The 15,360-nt window shown below is 39.4% G+C and overlaps 1 protein-coding gene and 1 pseudogene across 12 annotated transcripts in view; one reads left to right on the top strand and one right to left on the bottom strand.

Moving 5' to 3' along the window:
- Positions 1-1,551: 1,551 nt before the first annotated feature.
- Positions 1,552-2,984, top strand: LOC118670323 (annotated as a pseudogene).
- A 3,368-nt stretch (positions 2,985-6,352) lies between these two features.
- Positions 6,353-15,360, bottom strand: part of JMJD1C (jumonji domain containing 1C) — a 252,566-nt gene continuing 243,558 nt past the window's right edge. For 11 of the 12 annotated variants that reach the window (XM_036336855.1, XM_036336849.1, XM_036336848.1 and 8 more), the window contains 4 exons: positions 14,912-15,051; positions 13,523-13,699; positions 7,618-7,749; positions 6,353-7,269 (listed from right to left, as the gene is read on the bottom strand). In XM_036336855.1, the coding sequence (XP_036192748.1) occupies positions 7,180-7,269; positions 7,618-7,749; positions 13,523-13,699; positions 14,912-15,051 (539 nt within the window). In that variant the 3' untranslated portion in view covers positions 6,353-7,179. The remainder of the gene's footprint in view (positions 7,270-7,617; positions 7,750-13,522; positions 13,700-14,911; positions 15,052-15,360) is intronic. The other variant, XM_036336854.1, reaches the window with a different exon arrangement.

The following is a 15,360-nucleotide window of genomic DNA, read 5'->3' on the forward strand; positions in this document are numbered from 1 at the left end:
GCAGTATGTATGCATTACATTCTCCCTGTACTTTGTATATACTGGTTGCGTAGTATTTAACAATCCAGAGGTTTCTTTTTATTTCATGTTTTTATTGATTTTTAGAGAGAGGAAGGAAGAGGGAGGGAGGGAGAGATAGAAACGTCAATGATGAGAATCAGCCTCCTGCAGACCCCCCCGCCCCCCCCCCGCCCCCCCGGGGAATCGAGCCCGCAACCTGGGCATGTGCCCTTGACCGGAATTGAACCCAGGACCCCTTTAGTCCGCAGGCTTACGCTCTACCCACCGAACTAAACCAGCTAGGGCAATCCAGAGGTTTCTGAGGGAAATCTCGTCACCAATGAAAACATAAATGTTGAAGAAATTGTAGAAAGGTAGATGTGTCCTGCAATGATAATCCATATTGTAACTCATGCTTTGTGAGGCATATGGCTGGGGCAGTGATCCCTGCGTGCCCTTTGTCATGAACTCCTACTGACTAAACCTGCATGACCTCCCTTGGTCCTATGCTGTTTTCCCTCTGTTCTGTAATGGTTTGAAAGGACCTGTGTGTCAGTTACCATCCTCACTATGCCGGCAGGGGACTTTCTGACTCTCCTTGGGAAAGGAGTCAGTCCCCTTCCGTTTTGCACTTCATTTCATATTTGTTCACTGAACCAGCTGTTCAAATCTTTCATCATCTCTCTAATCTGGAGTCACAGTCTAGGGGGCAGGAAAGCAGTGACCCACACATCCTTGCTGTATACCTTCTTTGACCCCAGGGCCAAGTTCCTTTTCACAGACCAGATACAGGAGATAGGCAATCCTCCAGTTTTAGCTGCAGCTGGTTGGCTCACTTACAGAGAAATGTGTGCAGCTGAAGTCAGCTGTGAAAATCTCCCCACTCAAGAAAGGGAACTCACTTTGTATGCAGCCAGTGACCCAGAGCTTGCCAACATTTCATTTTTGTTTCAGACACTGCTTTCGTGAAAAGAGCCGGATTGCTGTGAGAGCCAAAGCACTTCGTATACTACTAAGTTCCTGTATCTTTGATATGGTTTCAGGGTGTAACTATCGAGGCGTCATAGCTTTTGTAGTAAGGAGAAGTCTGAGTCTGAACCTCGGGGACAGACCTGTGGCCTGTGGCTTTGTATCGTGGCCACTGGCTATACCCGATTCATAGTGCATAGCACACTGAAGAGCTGCAGAATGCTAATTAAGCCGTCCTTTTCCTCCCACGGCTGACAGTTTGATCTGGTATGAGAGCGCCTCTGTGATAGGTTGGTGTTGAGAAATAGAACATTCTGAATCCATGATTGTAGATGTACACACACAGCAAAGTAAAGCTATGAGACCAACTTCTGAAGCTCACTAATCTTACCCAGATATCATTAACAGGAAACTAGATGATTTTTATGGGTGCTATGATCCCAAAATGTGGCAGAAATGTATTTAGACACACATAATTTTTTAAAAAAAATATATTTTTATTGATTTCAGAGAGAGGAAGGGAGAAAGAACAATGATGAGAGGGAATCACTGATCTGCTGGCTCCTGCACGCCCCCTACTGGGGTCCTACAACTCAGGTATGTGCCCTGACAAGGAATCGAACCACAATCTCCTGGTTCATAGTTTGGCACTCAACTACTGAGCCATGCCGGCCAGGCAAGTTGGGGCATATTTTGAAAAGTGGTATAAAAAAAGTAAAAAACTGGAAACTTTCCAAAACACTCAGTGATGAGAGGTGGAGGGCTGCTTCCGTACACCTGCGTCACCTGCACACTAGCTGTAGAAAATGGTGAAAGAAATAGCTGTTTTGGAGGTCAAACCCAATGCCATCCAGGGAAAGTGAAAAAGACCCAGGAAAATGGCTTTGAAGTCCCACCCTGATAAGAATCCAAATGGAGAGTGTAAACAAGATTTCCCAAGCTCAGAAAGTATCTTCTGATGCAAAGAAAAGTGAATTATATGACAGAAGAGATCATTAAAAGGTGGAACGTGGACATCTTTGATATGCTTTTTGGAGAGAAAGAAGAGGTAGAAAACAAATGTGCATCAGCTCTCAGTAATCTTAGATTTATTCAAAGGTGCAGCTAAAAAACTAGCTCTGCAAAGAATGTGGTCTGTAAATGTGAAGGCTGAGATGGTAAGAAAGGAGTAGAATGCTGTCCCTATTGCAAGGTACTGAAATGTAAATGAAAATTCATGGCATATGACCTGGAATGTTCAGCAAATTTAGTTTGTGTGCCAAGACCATGGGGAATGGAATAAGTCCTGAAGATAAATGCAAAAGCTACAATGTAAGGATGATAGGTCAACAGAAAATTCTAAAAGCTCTTATTGACAAAGGCATGAAAGATGGCCAGAGGATGAGATTATATGGTTAAGGAGACCAAGAACTAGGACTGGAGGCAGAAGGCATCAGTTTTAGATTAGGACTATGCCGTTTTCCCTCAACAAGACTGACCTTTTCATGTCTGTGGAAGTACTGTGTGGCTTCCAAACCAAGCCGTAATTATCAGCTCTCATACAGGTCAGCCTGTCAAGTGTGGAGACATCTGGTGTGTGCCACAAGAAAAGGTCATGTAACCATTCAATTTAAGGTAAACTTTCCTGAGGATGGCTCTCTCCTGATAAACGTTCTTTGCTGGAAAACCTCCCTGAGAGGAAAGAAGAAGAAACTAATGAGCCCTAGCCGGTTTGGCTCAGTGGACGGAGCGTTGGCCTGCGGACCAAAGGGTCCCAGGTTCAATTCCCGTCAGGGGCACATGCCTGGGTTGTGGGCTCCATCCCCAGTGTGTGACGTGCAGGAGGCAGCTGTTCAATGATTCTCATCACTGATGTTTCTTTCGCTCTCTCCCTCTCTGAAATCAATAAAAATATATTTTAAAAAAAGACTAATGAAATGGACCAGGTAGAACTGGTGGACTTTGATCCAAATCAAGAAAGGTAGCACCATTACAAGGGAAAAGCATCTGAGGATGATCAGCGTCAGACCTCTTAAAGGGCCAGTGAATAACACTCAAAGCTGGCATTTCATTACAGTAATGTATGAGTGGATGACTATAATTATACTCACTACTTGCTATTGTTTTCTTTTTTTTTTTTTTTTTTAATATATTTTATTGATTTTTCACAGAGAGGAAAGGAGAGAGATAGAGTTAGAAACATCGATGAGAGAGAAACATCGATCAGCTGCCTCCTGCACATCCCCCACCGGGGATGTGCCCGCAACCCAGGTACATGCCCCTGACCGGAATCGAACCCGGGACCTCTCAGTCCGCAGGCCGACGCTCTATCCACTGAGCCAAACCGGTTTCGGCTACTTGCTATTGTTTTCAATAGGCAAATACAGGAGTGTTTTGTTTTTGGAATTATTTAAATTCCCACTTTGTTTTTACTTATCTAAGTTTTTTTGTTAATAATGGAAGATGTTTTTTCCATTGATTTTAGAGAGTGGAAGGTAGGGAAGGGGAGAGGGAAAGAGAAACATCAATATGAGACACACATTCATTGGTTGCCCATGGCATGCAGGACTGAACCCATAACCCAGGTACGTGCAGTACCTTTGACCGGAATCGTCAAACCCATGACCCTTCAGTTCATGGGCTGGTGCTCTAACCACTGAATATGCCAGCCAGGGCTACAGTAGTGTTTTAAGTGAAATGAAGAATAAACCACTTAACATTTTCTTCCCATGCCTTTCTTAGGTCATACCTTGAGTTGTGTACATGCAATAGCTTAAATGCTAGTTACCTGTATTTACTTCCATGTATGAACTTTAATTATTAAGCTACTAGAGGCCCAGTGCACAGATTTGTGCACCAGTGGGGTCCTTTGGTCTGGCCTGTGCCCTCTAGCAATCTGGGACCCCTCGGGGGATGTTGGACTGCCCGTTTTGGCCCAATCACCGCAGGCCAGGCTGAGGGACCCCAACGGTACACAGATCTGTGCACTGGGCCTCTAGTATGCATGTAAGATCTTTGGTTAATCTCTTCCCGCCCTCCCCCTTACCCCCTTACCTCTGAGATTCATCTGTCTGTTCCATGTTTCCATGGAACACCTATGCGCTGAGTGTCTGCCTCCTGGTGGTTATTGCGTGTCATAGCTGTAGAACGGTCACTTAGGCTTTTATATATATAGAAGAAACTAAAATGTATTTAACTGGCAATTGAAGAACCCAATTTATAGAGCAGTGTTGAGCTGTATAGTTGCATTACGTGGGATTCATTGTAATGCCTCTGCTTTATTCTGTTGCCTCAATTGTTAGTTGAGAATGGCATACTGTATAACTTAGCCTGTGGTATCAGTGACAGAAATAACTTTCTAAACAAGAGGTTTATCAAGATACGCTGTTTCTTGCCCTAGCTGGTTTGGCTCAGTGGACAGAGCATCGGCCTGCGGACTGAAGGGTCCCAGATTTGATTCCAGTCAAGGGCACATGCCTGGGTTGTGGGCTTGATCCCCAGTAGGGGGCGTGCAGGAGGCAGCCAATCAATGATTCCCTGTTATCATTGATGTTTCTCTCTCTCTCCCTTCCTCTCTGAAATCAATAATAATGTAAAAAAAAGATATGCTGTTTCTTGAGGGCTTACAGCACTGTTTTTTTTTTTTAGGTGTTGCAACCTTAAACCATTTAGTTTGTGCTCCAAAGTAAATGTAATATGTTGGTAGTATAGCAAATTATGATGAATAGCTTTAATGTTCAAAAGCTTAAAAGTAATGTTTAAAAGCTTAAATTGGACATCAGAATCCATTCTTGGAAAGTATGAATGTTTCCTTAATATACTGATCACAAAGCAAAAAAAAAAATAAAATAAAAGTTTACAAAAGGTTGACATCCTCAGCCCATTTCCTCCCCTACCAAGTAGTTGTCATCCATCCCATTAACCTTGTGCCAGGTGGGACATTACTGTGACATGTAATTGCCCCATTCCTGGCTGAACGTTGCCTGGAGTGGAGGGCGGTGTAATAGCCTACCAGGAGCTAAAAGATGGTGGACATACGAGGATAAAAACTAAGCAACCTGCAAGGTAACAATGTGGGTTTACCACTTTTTTCTTTTAAAGTACGTACTTTCCAGTTGGGAAGACAAGGCTGTCGGAGACTTGACCTGGGGTGAACACAATGCATTGTACAGGTGTGTTGTAGAATTGTGCACCTGAAACCTGTATAATTTGTTAACCACTGTCACCCCCAATAAATCCAATAAAAAGGGAAAAAAGGGAAAGGCTGTCCCTTAATATTCTGCTGGTGCCAGTGGAGAGCTACATATTTCCAATAAAATCCAAATAGGACTATGTGAAACTCAAGCAACTAAGTGATTAATAGTCACCTATTAAAATCAAGACTCCAAATCAAAGCAAGTTATCAGGGTCACACAGTAAGTAGAATTATATTCTATCCAGTGAACCGACTTCAGGCTCTTCTCTTCCAATTGCCAACAGTTATTGGCAGCAATCTCTGCTATGAAACTTATATTTGAAATTACATACTGTTGCCCTGGTCAGTGTGAGTCGGTTGGGTGTTATCTTACGTATTAAGAGATTACTGGATTCCAGTGCGGGGTGTGCAGAAGGCAGCCTATTGATGTTTTGTTCTCACATGGATGTTTATCTCTTGCTCCCTCTTTTCCTCTCTAAAAATTGTAAAAGAAAAAATTGCATACTCCTATAATCATAGCTTTTAAAATTCATTTATGGGTTTTTTTAATTATTAAGTGTGTTATAAGTAAATGATAGAGTTACCTGTATTCCTGTTTTGTTGGGACAAGTAAAGCTGAGGCACTAGCTTTACTAGAGGCCCAGTGCACAAAATTCATGCACCGGAGGGGGGTGGTGGTGGTTTGTTTTTCAGCCCAGCCTGTGTGACCTCTTACAATCTGGGACCCCTTGGGGGATGTAGCAGAGTGCCAAGTGGCAGGTGGCCAGGGAGGAGCCAGAACTGGGGCTAGGCACTGCGACACTTGCGCTCATTCTGGCCCACTGTGCCTGCTGCTGCCGCTCAGTAGTGCTGCTGTGGAGTCTGTGGAGTCGGGAGAGCCTCCTGCCACTGTAGCTGCGCTCACCAGCTGTGAGCCCGGCTTCTGGCTGAGTGGTGCTCCCCCTGTGGGAGCACACTGACCACCACGGGGCAGCTCCTGCATTGAGTGTCTGCCCCCTGGTGGTCAGTGTGTATCATAGCAACTGGTTGACCGGTCGTTCCACTGTAATGGTTGCTTAGGCTTTTACATATATAGATAGCCAACAGAGTTGGAAGAAAGCTGAAAAAAAGCTTACAAAGATAAAAGGTAAGGGGGAAATGTTTTAGAAAAGAACGTAATGTCACAAGAAAATGTTGTTTAATCACCTTGATAAGGAAGAAGCAAGCCAATTTTTGATAAAGTCCTTTTAATGGAAAATGTAAAACCCCTTTCAACTTCAATGTACAAAGCCATATGTAACACTTGCACTTAACAAATAAAAGCAAGCCAATGTTTTAAAAAAATACATCATTAAATGTATATATGTATATATTTACATAGCATATTAAGTTTAATATTTAGCTTTAAAAGTCACATAAATTTTACCAAAATGAGACAATTTTAAATAAATTACACCTTTTGAAAATGTTTAATTGTACAGTCAAGAACTTCAACAAAATATTGAAGTGTCTGTATTTAGTATCTGCTTTATATACTTCATATTTTACAATTTTTACAATTATTTGGCAGTAATTTTCTGATTATGACATGAATGCTGTGCGATTCAGCAATTTCCCAAATGCAGGCAATAGCTGGTGTTTGTGTCCTATTCTCACAGTAACTGTCTCAAATGTAGTGAAAAATATCAGTTATTTTAGTAAACTGTACAAGGTCACATTTACACTTGATCAACAATATAGCATAGAATTTTGTATTTTTTTCCAAAAATAAATACATCATTTTAAATCTGGCATTTTCACAAACATCATATACACTATAATACAAAAACAGCTATGAAGTGCTGCTTTTTAAATGTAGCTTGTTTTAATAACTAACATTGAACCATAGGAGCTGTGACTTATGCTATACCGCTGTGATGTCAGTAACAAGTAATTACTACAAAGAGAATTTCTTGGCACTGATGGTTTATGAAGCTTAAGTCAGTGTGCATACGTATCATCGTTCAAGAGCAAGTAATCCCACTTCAATGGCCTAAAAACAGCAAACTGGAACACACCTAATTTTCTTCCATATCCTCTGCTTCATCTTCATGTATTTTCAAAGCTCTTACCACTTCCTTGACTGCATGATACAAGATGTTTTTAACCTGAAACAGATGTTTTGGAATTATGCTAGGATTTCTACTCCAGCTGGAGATAAATTAACAAATATTAACTGCTATATTAAAATAATTTTTAATGGAAAGCCAAATTCAAGGAAAATAAACGTCAAAGTTAAAAAATGTCCAAGCTAACAACTTCTGGTTGTTAAACCAAAAGTTAAAATCAGGGCCACTAGAAGTTATACAATTAAGTGCATAGTGGGGTTAATATCTTTGATCGTTATCCGAATGTGAAAAACTAGGCCATGATGGCCTAAGCTGTTATCATGTATTAATATTTCTGAATATAAAAAGTCTACAGAACAGAAGCTAGTCAGAAAATTAATCTCTTACCTGTAATTTATCATCATAATTGATTTCATCCTTCAAAAGTCTCAGTTCCTGTGTTAAATGAAATGATTGTACGAGATGTTCTGGAGACACAAAGTCTTCAGTTACCTGAATACAGCTGTGAAAATTCTGGACCTATCCCCAAAACAAAAGCAGTAAAATGTAAATTTTAGGAAGTGAGACTAGAGAAAAGCGAAGTTGTCTGTTAATAATAAACGCAAAGGACAATTCACCAGAGCACTTATTTTCTCCAAAATATCAAATGCATTTCAAAGCAGAAGACCACACTTTCTCAAAAAGTTCTGCCACTGAACAACTTCATGTAAAGTGACTTTGTAACTGGAATTTTTAAAAGATGAAAAGTTTTCCAGGAGTCCTTCAGAGAGGCTGGTAATCAGATCTTAAATCACCAATTTTGTTAAGCCAGGTTTTGGTGTTACGTAAAAACAAACAGTGCAGTCAATCTGGCTGATTGTTGCTGCTTCTTTGGCTGCTAGCCTTTCCATCACTTCACTGTTAAGTTTGAGAACAGAGAGTAGATTAAAGAAAATGAAACTTAGTTTATTTTTTAGGAACTGGGATGAAAACTGTAGTTTCAGATAGATATATTGACAAGAGTTTTAGAATTATGCTAGTATTTTGTTGACCTGTGCCTCCCCCGTCCCCCCGAAATTAACCAATTAAAAATATCCTTCAATCTTTGATGGAATCAGTACAACTGCCTTTCAACAGTTGTCTCTCTTGACTAAATTGTTTTCATAAGAACCTGGTAAATGTTTTATTTGTTCAACATGTACAAAGTGACTGCACACACTTCACTATTTCATAGAACTCCTTTCTATTAAGGATCAGTATAATGACAAAGAAAGGACCAAGTTGATCTAATCTTGATTTTGTGATGTTTGTCTTCTAAGTGCTATTAAAAGATGTAAGATTCCTGGGAAAGAAAAAATAAATGAGAACTGAACACTTAAAACTTATTCCATTTTTTTAAAGTATAAAAATAAATTTAATTAGGAAGAGTGAGAAGAGGGAGATAGTAAGAGTGGGGAATAGAGATTGTGGAGAAAATCTAATTGATGATAGGGTAATGGAATTCCAATTCCTCCTCTGGGCATAATGGTCACCTGAACAGCTGCTGAAGTTTGCGGAGTTCTTTACAATCTAGCACTGTCCTGCTATTGGCAGCTAGATGGCATATGTTTATGTGTAGATATGAATGGAACATGCTCTTTTTAACCAGCAGGTTGCTGGTTCCTCTGGAGGATGAACACAGTGGATGCCGCACATTCTCAGCATCGCTGTTTAGTCTCACTACGCCTGCAATGTGTGTCTGTAGAATAGAAGCTCTGTATTTCAGAGCATGAAACTAGGGATAAGAGGTTCAGTACCTATTCCAAGATTTAAGTATAACATTTTTTTTTAATCACAGATGAAATTTGCTCTCTATAATCTAAGTGAAATTTCTACATATTTTAAAACACGTTTTCCTATGTTCTTATGTGTACAATCAAAACTGGAAGTTAGCCTAGCTGGTTTGGCTCCATGGATAGAGTGTCGCCTGCGGACTGAAGGGTCCTGGGTTTAATTCTGGTCAAAGGCACATGCCTGGGTTGCAGGCTTGATGGGGAGGCATGCAGGAGGCAGCCAATCGATGATTCTCTCTCATAATTGATGTTTCAGTCTCTCCCTCCCTCTCCCTTTCTCTCTGAAATCAATAAAAATATATTAAAACAAAAAAAGCCTGGAAGTTAGATTCCATTCTAGGTAAACATTCTAAAGTAGCCAAAGACACATAAGGAATAGTCCAAAATTTGCATGTTTGTACAAAGAGCACACACATACAATATATATAAATGGAAAGTCACAATTTTGTTTTCATCTATATTTGTGTAAAAACCATGTTGTATTTTTAGGCCTTCAGGCCTCACAAATACTTATGTGCATTATTCTGGGTAAGAGAGAGAGAGCAATAAAAAACAACCCAGAAATCCCTGTCCTCATGAAACTTATATTCCATTGGGGGGTTAAAAGCCAATCAAGAAAGTGAAGTAAAATTATGAAGCATGTTAGAAGGTAATGACAGCAATGGAGAAAAACAAAGCAGGGATGATGACAGTAAATGGGGGACATAATTTGCAGTTTTAAACTGGGGTGTCAGGTAAGACCTTACTGAGAAGGTGACATTTGGGCAAAACCTTAAAGAATGTGAAGAAGCAAGTTTTACAGATATCTGAGAGGAAAAAGAATTTTAGGCCAAAAGAATAAATAAATAAATACAGTGGCCCTGGGGTAGGAACATGCTTGGTGTATGTGAAAACCACAAAGAGGTCAAGGTGGCAAGAGAGAAGAAGAGCAGGGGAGAGGAAGGCAGTGAGGGGGATGTGTGAAGAGTGTACCCGGGCGTGTGTGAAGTAGGATACACGTGCAGATCATTTAAGGCCTGTGAGGCCTTGAGCAGAGTGATATGTAAACTAAAAACTATACTTTTTAACAGGATACCTTTGCCTACTATTTTGAAAAACCCTGGCTCTTCTTCCCGCCCCCCCCCCCCCCCCCAAAGGAAGTAGATCCATCAGAAAGATGTATATGCATGGAATCTCCATGGTAACAGTGGTTGCCTCTGGAGGAGAGGCACTGCAGGCAGAATTGAGAAAAAAAACTGAATTTTAACCGTGAACTCTTTTGTAATGTTTGAATGTTTAAAAATCATATAAATGTATATTTAAAAAAAAATGTATTTTAGAACTGAATGTTCATATGCAAAAAATTTGAATCTTGATCCATACTTTATACTACATAGAAAAATTAATTAAAAATGGACCATATAGAAGAATTTAAAATGGACCATAGAACTAAATGTAAGAATAACAACTAGAAAATTTCTAAAAGAAAATGTAAGAGAAAATCTTTATGATCCTGGCTAGGCAAAAAATTTAGAAACAGTAATACATAAAAGAAAACTGAGCAATGAACTTCAAAATTTAAAATCTGCTCTTTGGAAGACACCATTAGGACAAGTCACATATTGGGAGAATATACTTGCAAAGCATGTAAGTAGAGTAGATAAAGAACACTCAAATCTCAGTAAGAAATAAGAAAACCCAATTATAAAAATAGATAAAATATTTGAACACAAATTTACCAAGATAAATACAGATGGCAAATAAGCACAAATGAACAGATGCACAACATATTTCGTTATTAAGAAAATGTAAATTAAAACCACAGTGAGATACTAAAGCACATTTATTCAAATGCTGAAAAGCAAACTGACAATAAGTAGAGGAAATGTAACTCACATATACTACTTTGGGGAACGGAAAATAGTACAACCATTTTGGAGAACAGCCTGGCGATTTCTTATCAGTTAATCATACATTCATCATGACCAGGCAATCCCACTACTCAGTATTTACTGAACTGAAATAAAAACTTATGTTCATACAAAATCCTTATGTGGAGGTTTATAGTGGCTTGTTTTATTATTGCCACAAACTGGAAACAATCGACATGTTCTTTAATTGGTTAATGACTAAAAAAACACCGTGGTACATTTATGTAATGAACAACTATACCTAGCAAGAAAAAGGAAACAATTACTGATTTACACAATATGGCTGAAACGCAAATGCATTATGTAAGATGACTCAAAGGCTACATATTATATGATTGTAATTATGACATTCTTATATAAGCAGAACTACAGGTAAGTGGTTGTAGGAATGTCAGGTGGGAGGAAAGGTTGACTAAAAACATGCAGGAGGAAATTTCTTGGACTGATTGAAGTGCTCTATATTTTAACTGTGTTGTTACTCACCTATTTATCTGTCAAAAAGTACAGAACGCTACACTAGTAAGAATCTATTGTATTATATACAAATTTGAGGGCTGGTGCATGAAATTCATGCACTGGGGGTGGGAGGGCTATGTCCCTCAGCCCAGCCTGCACCCTCTCCCAGTCTGGGACCCCTCGCTCCTTACTGCCCGCCTGCTCGCTGCTCCTTAGTGCTGCTGCGGAGGCAGGAGAGGCTCCCGCCACCGCCGCTGCGCTTGCCAGCTGTGAGCCTGCCTTCTGAGTGGGGCTCCCCCTGATCACCAGGGGGCAGCTCCTGCATTGAGCATCTGCCCCCTGGTGGTCAGTGTGCATCATAGTGACCAGTCATTCTGCCGTTTGGTCTATTTGCATATTAGGGTTTTATTATATAGGTTTGTACCTTAAAAAAAAGAAAAAAAACCCAAGAAAACCCAACCTGCACCCTCCAGTTCAACATTGAGAAAATTGACATATAAGAATTTAAGGAAACTTGTATTATCAAAGAATTATTCCTACTTAAGAAAAGATTTATTGTACTTTTATCTTAAACAGGCTACTCCTTTGAGAGCATTTTCATTTTGAGTACTGAGTAGCCATCCTATATAATAAAAGGCTAATATGCAAATTGTCCCCTGGACCGGGAGTTCGACCAGGGGACAGGGCCGGCCGGCTAATCTCCACGGCCCCTCCCCCTGGCCAGCCCAGCCTTGGGCCTCTAGTTTTCTGATAAGAGACAACAAAGCAACAAAAAAACAAAACAAAAAAAAAACTTGTATGTGGGGTAATCCCAATTAAACCTGAATCATAAATGATCCAACATGTCTGAGCTATTCATGTAAGTCCAGGGGAAATAAAACAATTTAACATAAGACATTGATTTATTAATGCATTAATACATTTCCCTCAGGAAGTTAATGTAGAGAAAAAGCTGTATGTATTTATATTTTATCAAAAATGCTATTTAAACAACAAAAGTGATAAATCTAAATCTAACCTTGAACCTGATCTCTTAAAAACTAAGCACCCATTATAACTTAAGGAATATTTACTTGTGCCATTACAATAGTGTCACAGATGCTAAACAGACAGTAGTAGCATATATAGTTATACGAACTCCTTGGTAAAACTACAAATGATATATATCCCAATTACCAGGTGGTGGAAAGGTATGGAATCAACTTTGAGGCAAACTAGCTTTTGGGGTTCTTGGTTTCCTTTGTACACTTTTGTTACTGTATGGCCTAAACTGGTCTGTGGTAGCTCGTTAGTTATGGAAGCCTACTGGATACTTCCAATCCAGGCCTCCATACCATCGCCATCTGTTTTGTACCTTTCTTCCAGGTGCCACACAGTCCAGCCACAGAAAGATGTGTTTACTTTAGTTTACAAGTCTTTGTAGATCAATAGCTATAAAATTTATATATCATCTTTCTTTGGATGTCATTGCTATGTTGGCAACCTCAAGAGGTAGGAGGGACACTGAAAGCTTGAATTTGCAAATAATCTAGCCAATAAAATTCATGCTACTCATATTGGGCGTGTTAAAAAATGTATGACCTTGCCCAGCTGGCATGGCTCAGTGGTTGATTATCGACTTATGAACCGGGAGGTCACAGTTCGATCCCGGTCGGGCTGTGTGCCCAGGTTGTGGGCTCAATTCCCGGTGTGGGGCTTACAGGAGGCAGCCAATCTCTCATCATTGGTGTTTCTCTCTCTCTCTCTCCCTTCCTCTCTGAAACCAATAGAAATATATTTAAAAAACTTGATCTCTAAGATTTAATACACACTCTTCCCCCCTATTAAGTTTCAACTATTAAGAACCAACTATATAGTACAGTTAAGTCTTGACTTAATGTTGTCAATAGTACTATGACTTTAAAAGTGAAACCACATATAATGAAACCAATTTTATCAGCCTAGTTAATATAAACAAGAGTTAATTTCCTATGGCATACGAAACATTACTTGAGGACCTGCTGTATCTCTTTTTTCCCCTAAGTCTTAAAAATTAGATTTCAATCCACTAAATCAGAGATAATACAAAAATGAAAATATCACTAATGTTTAAGCAAGTTAAAAGTTTTTCTATACCTGATGAAGTGTTCCTGCTGGTAAGACAATGGCATCACCAAGGAACTGAACAAGAGTGCAGGTTCTAACTCCATATTCCTCAAGCAGTCTTTGGCGGAGCTTTCTGTTCACATACCAACTTTGATCACGTATTGGATCATGTTCTGGTAGAACTTCAAGGCCTTGCTCTTTTGAAATCTGAAATATGGATTGTAATTAAAATAAGCACCCCAATTTCAGTAAGGGAAATGGCAAATTCTGTTCCATTAAATTTCAATTTTCTTTACAATAAGTCTTTTGTTCTCACAATCGTATGGAATGATTGAGCTTAAGTTAGAGAAAATATTCTACAACCATTTGAAAAGCCAGAGGATATTAAAAACTGCACACTGATAAAGTGAGGCACACTCCCTTCTCATCTCCTTCCACTGTGAAGTTTATATTTGGTTCCTTCCTTATAACTGTTTCAAGAGTACAATGCAGAGATGAGAAAAAGCTTAGTCAAATAACTCATAGGTATGGACTTCATAAATATTTCCTGATCCTGCTCGTCTCTTAAGGTAGGTACTTTTTACCTTTTAAGATAAATACCTTTATACTATTAACCTCCTAACCCTTGACAAATCAACTTCAAGGAACCATTTATTAATCACTGAATAATCTTCTGTTTTAAAAAGCATAACTTGTAATATTTTAAATTAAAATACTTGTAAGTATTCTGGTATAAGATAGTAGGTACAGGGTTTTAGCCCTCTGCACTGACCAGAGACCTATGTCCATTCAGAAGGAAGATGTCCCTTACTATAAGAAAAGCAGCAATGATGGTACCCTAAAAAAATCTCTATAATTAGAAAATTTAGAAAATATTTGAACAAAGGGTTTTAATCATTTATTCAGATGAGTGTGTCACATTCATTTAGAATGTCTAACAACCAAAACAAAGGTACAATTACTACAAATTTCAGTCTATTCAAATAAGTGTATCTCAGCAATCGGATATGATAGAGTAGTACTCCCCAGGTCAACAGCAAAAAGAAGTCAATAAAAAAAGATCCTACATTATTTAATGACTAGAAGCCCGGTGCACAAAATTTGTGCATGGGTAGGGTCCCTAGGCCTGGCCGGTGATCAGGGCTGGCCTGGGGGGTGACCAGTAGGGCGATCTGGGGCCCCCTGCTGACACTTGCCTTGGCTGGCCTGGGGTCTGCGGGCTGGGAGCAGCTCCTGCATTGAGCGTCTGCCCCCTGGTGGTCAGTGCGCACCATAGCGACTGGTCATTCCACCATTTGGTCCATTTGCATATTAGGCTTTTATTATATAGGATCTTATTCTGAATACCAAAGAAGTTACATTAAAAATTAGTCTTTGCTTAAGGTGAAGAGATAAACAAATTTGCAAACTAAATTATACCTTCTGAAGAAATTCCCTTATCTTGTCAACATCTTTCCCAGCATAAATATGCCACAGAGCACCAGGTATTTCACTTGAGTCCTTCAATCGTTTTCTTAAAATGTCATCCAAATCTTCTTCTTCAAATTTCTTGAGTATTCCTAAAACACCAGAGAATATTTTCAAATTGGTCAGCAAAGACTACCAGCAGAAAGCCAAGACTCCTAAAACTGACCTATCGGAGGCAGCACAGTGCTTAATAGACTGGGACTTTTAAAGAGGAGATAAACCTCAAATGTCTTCTAATTCCTGGGAGATCTCACATATTATTAATCTGTAATTAAATGCAAATGCCCTACATACTGTGGTTTTGAGGAAACATCAAATCGTTCTTTTGAAATGTTGGCAAACCAAAAACTGTACACACACACACACACACACACACACACACACACGTCTGAACAGAAAAA

This window comes from Myotis myotis, unplaced genomic scaffold (genome assembly GCF_014108235.1).
Source record: "Myotis myotis isolate mMyoMyo1 unplaced genomic scaffold, mMyoMyo1.p scaffold_m19_p_15, whole genome shotgun sequence".
Classification (NCBI taxonomy): domain Eukaryota; kingdom Metazoa; phylum Chordata; class Mammalia; order Chiroptera; family Vespertilionidae; genus Myotis; species Myotis myotis.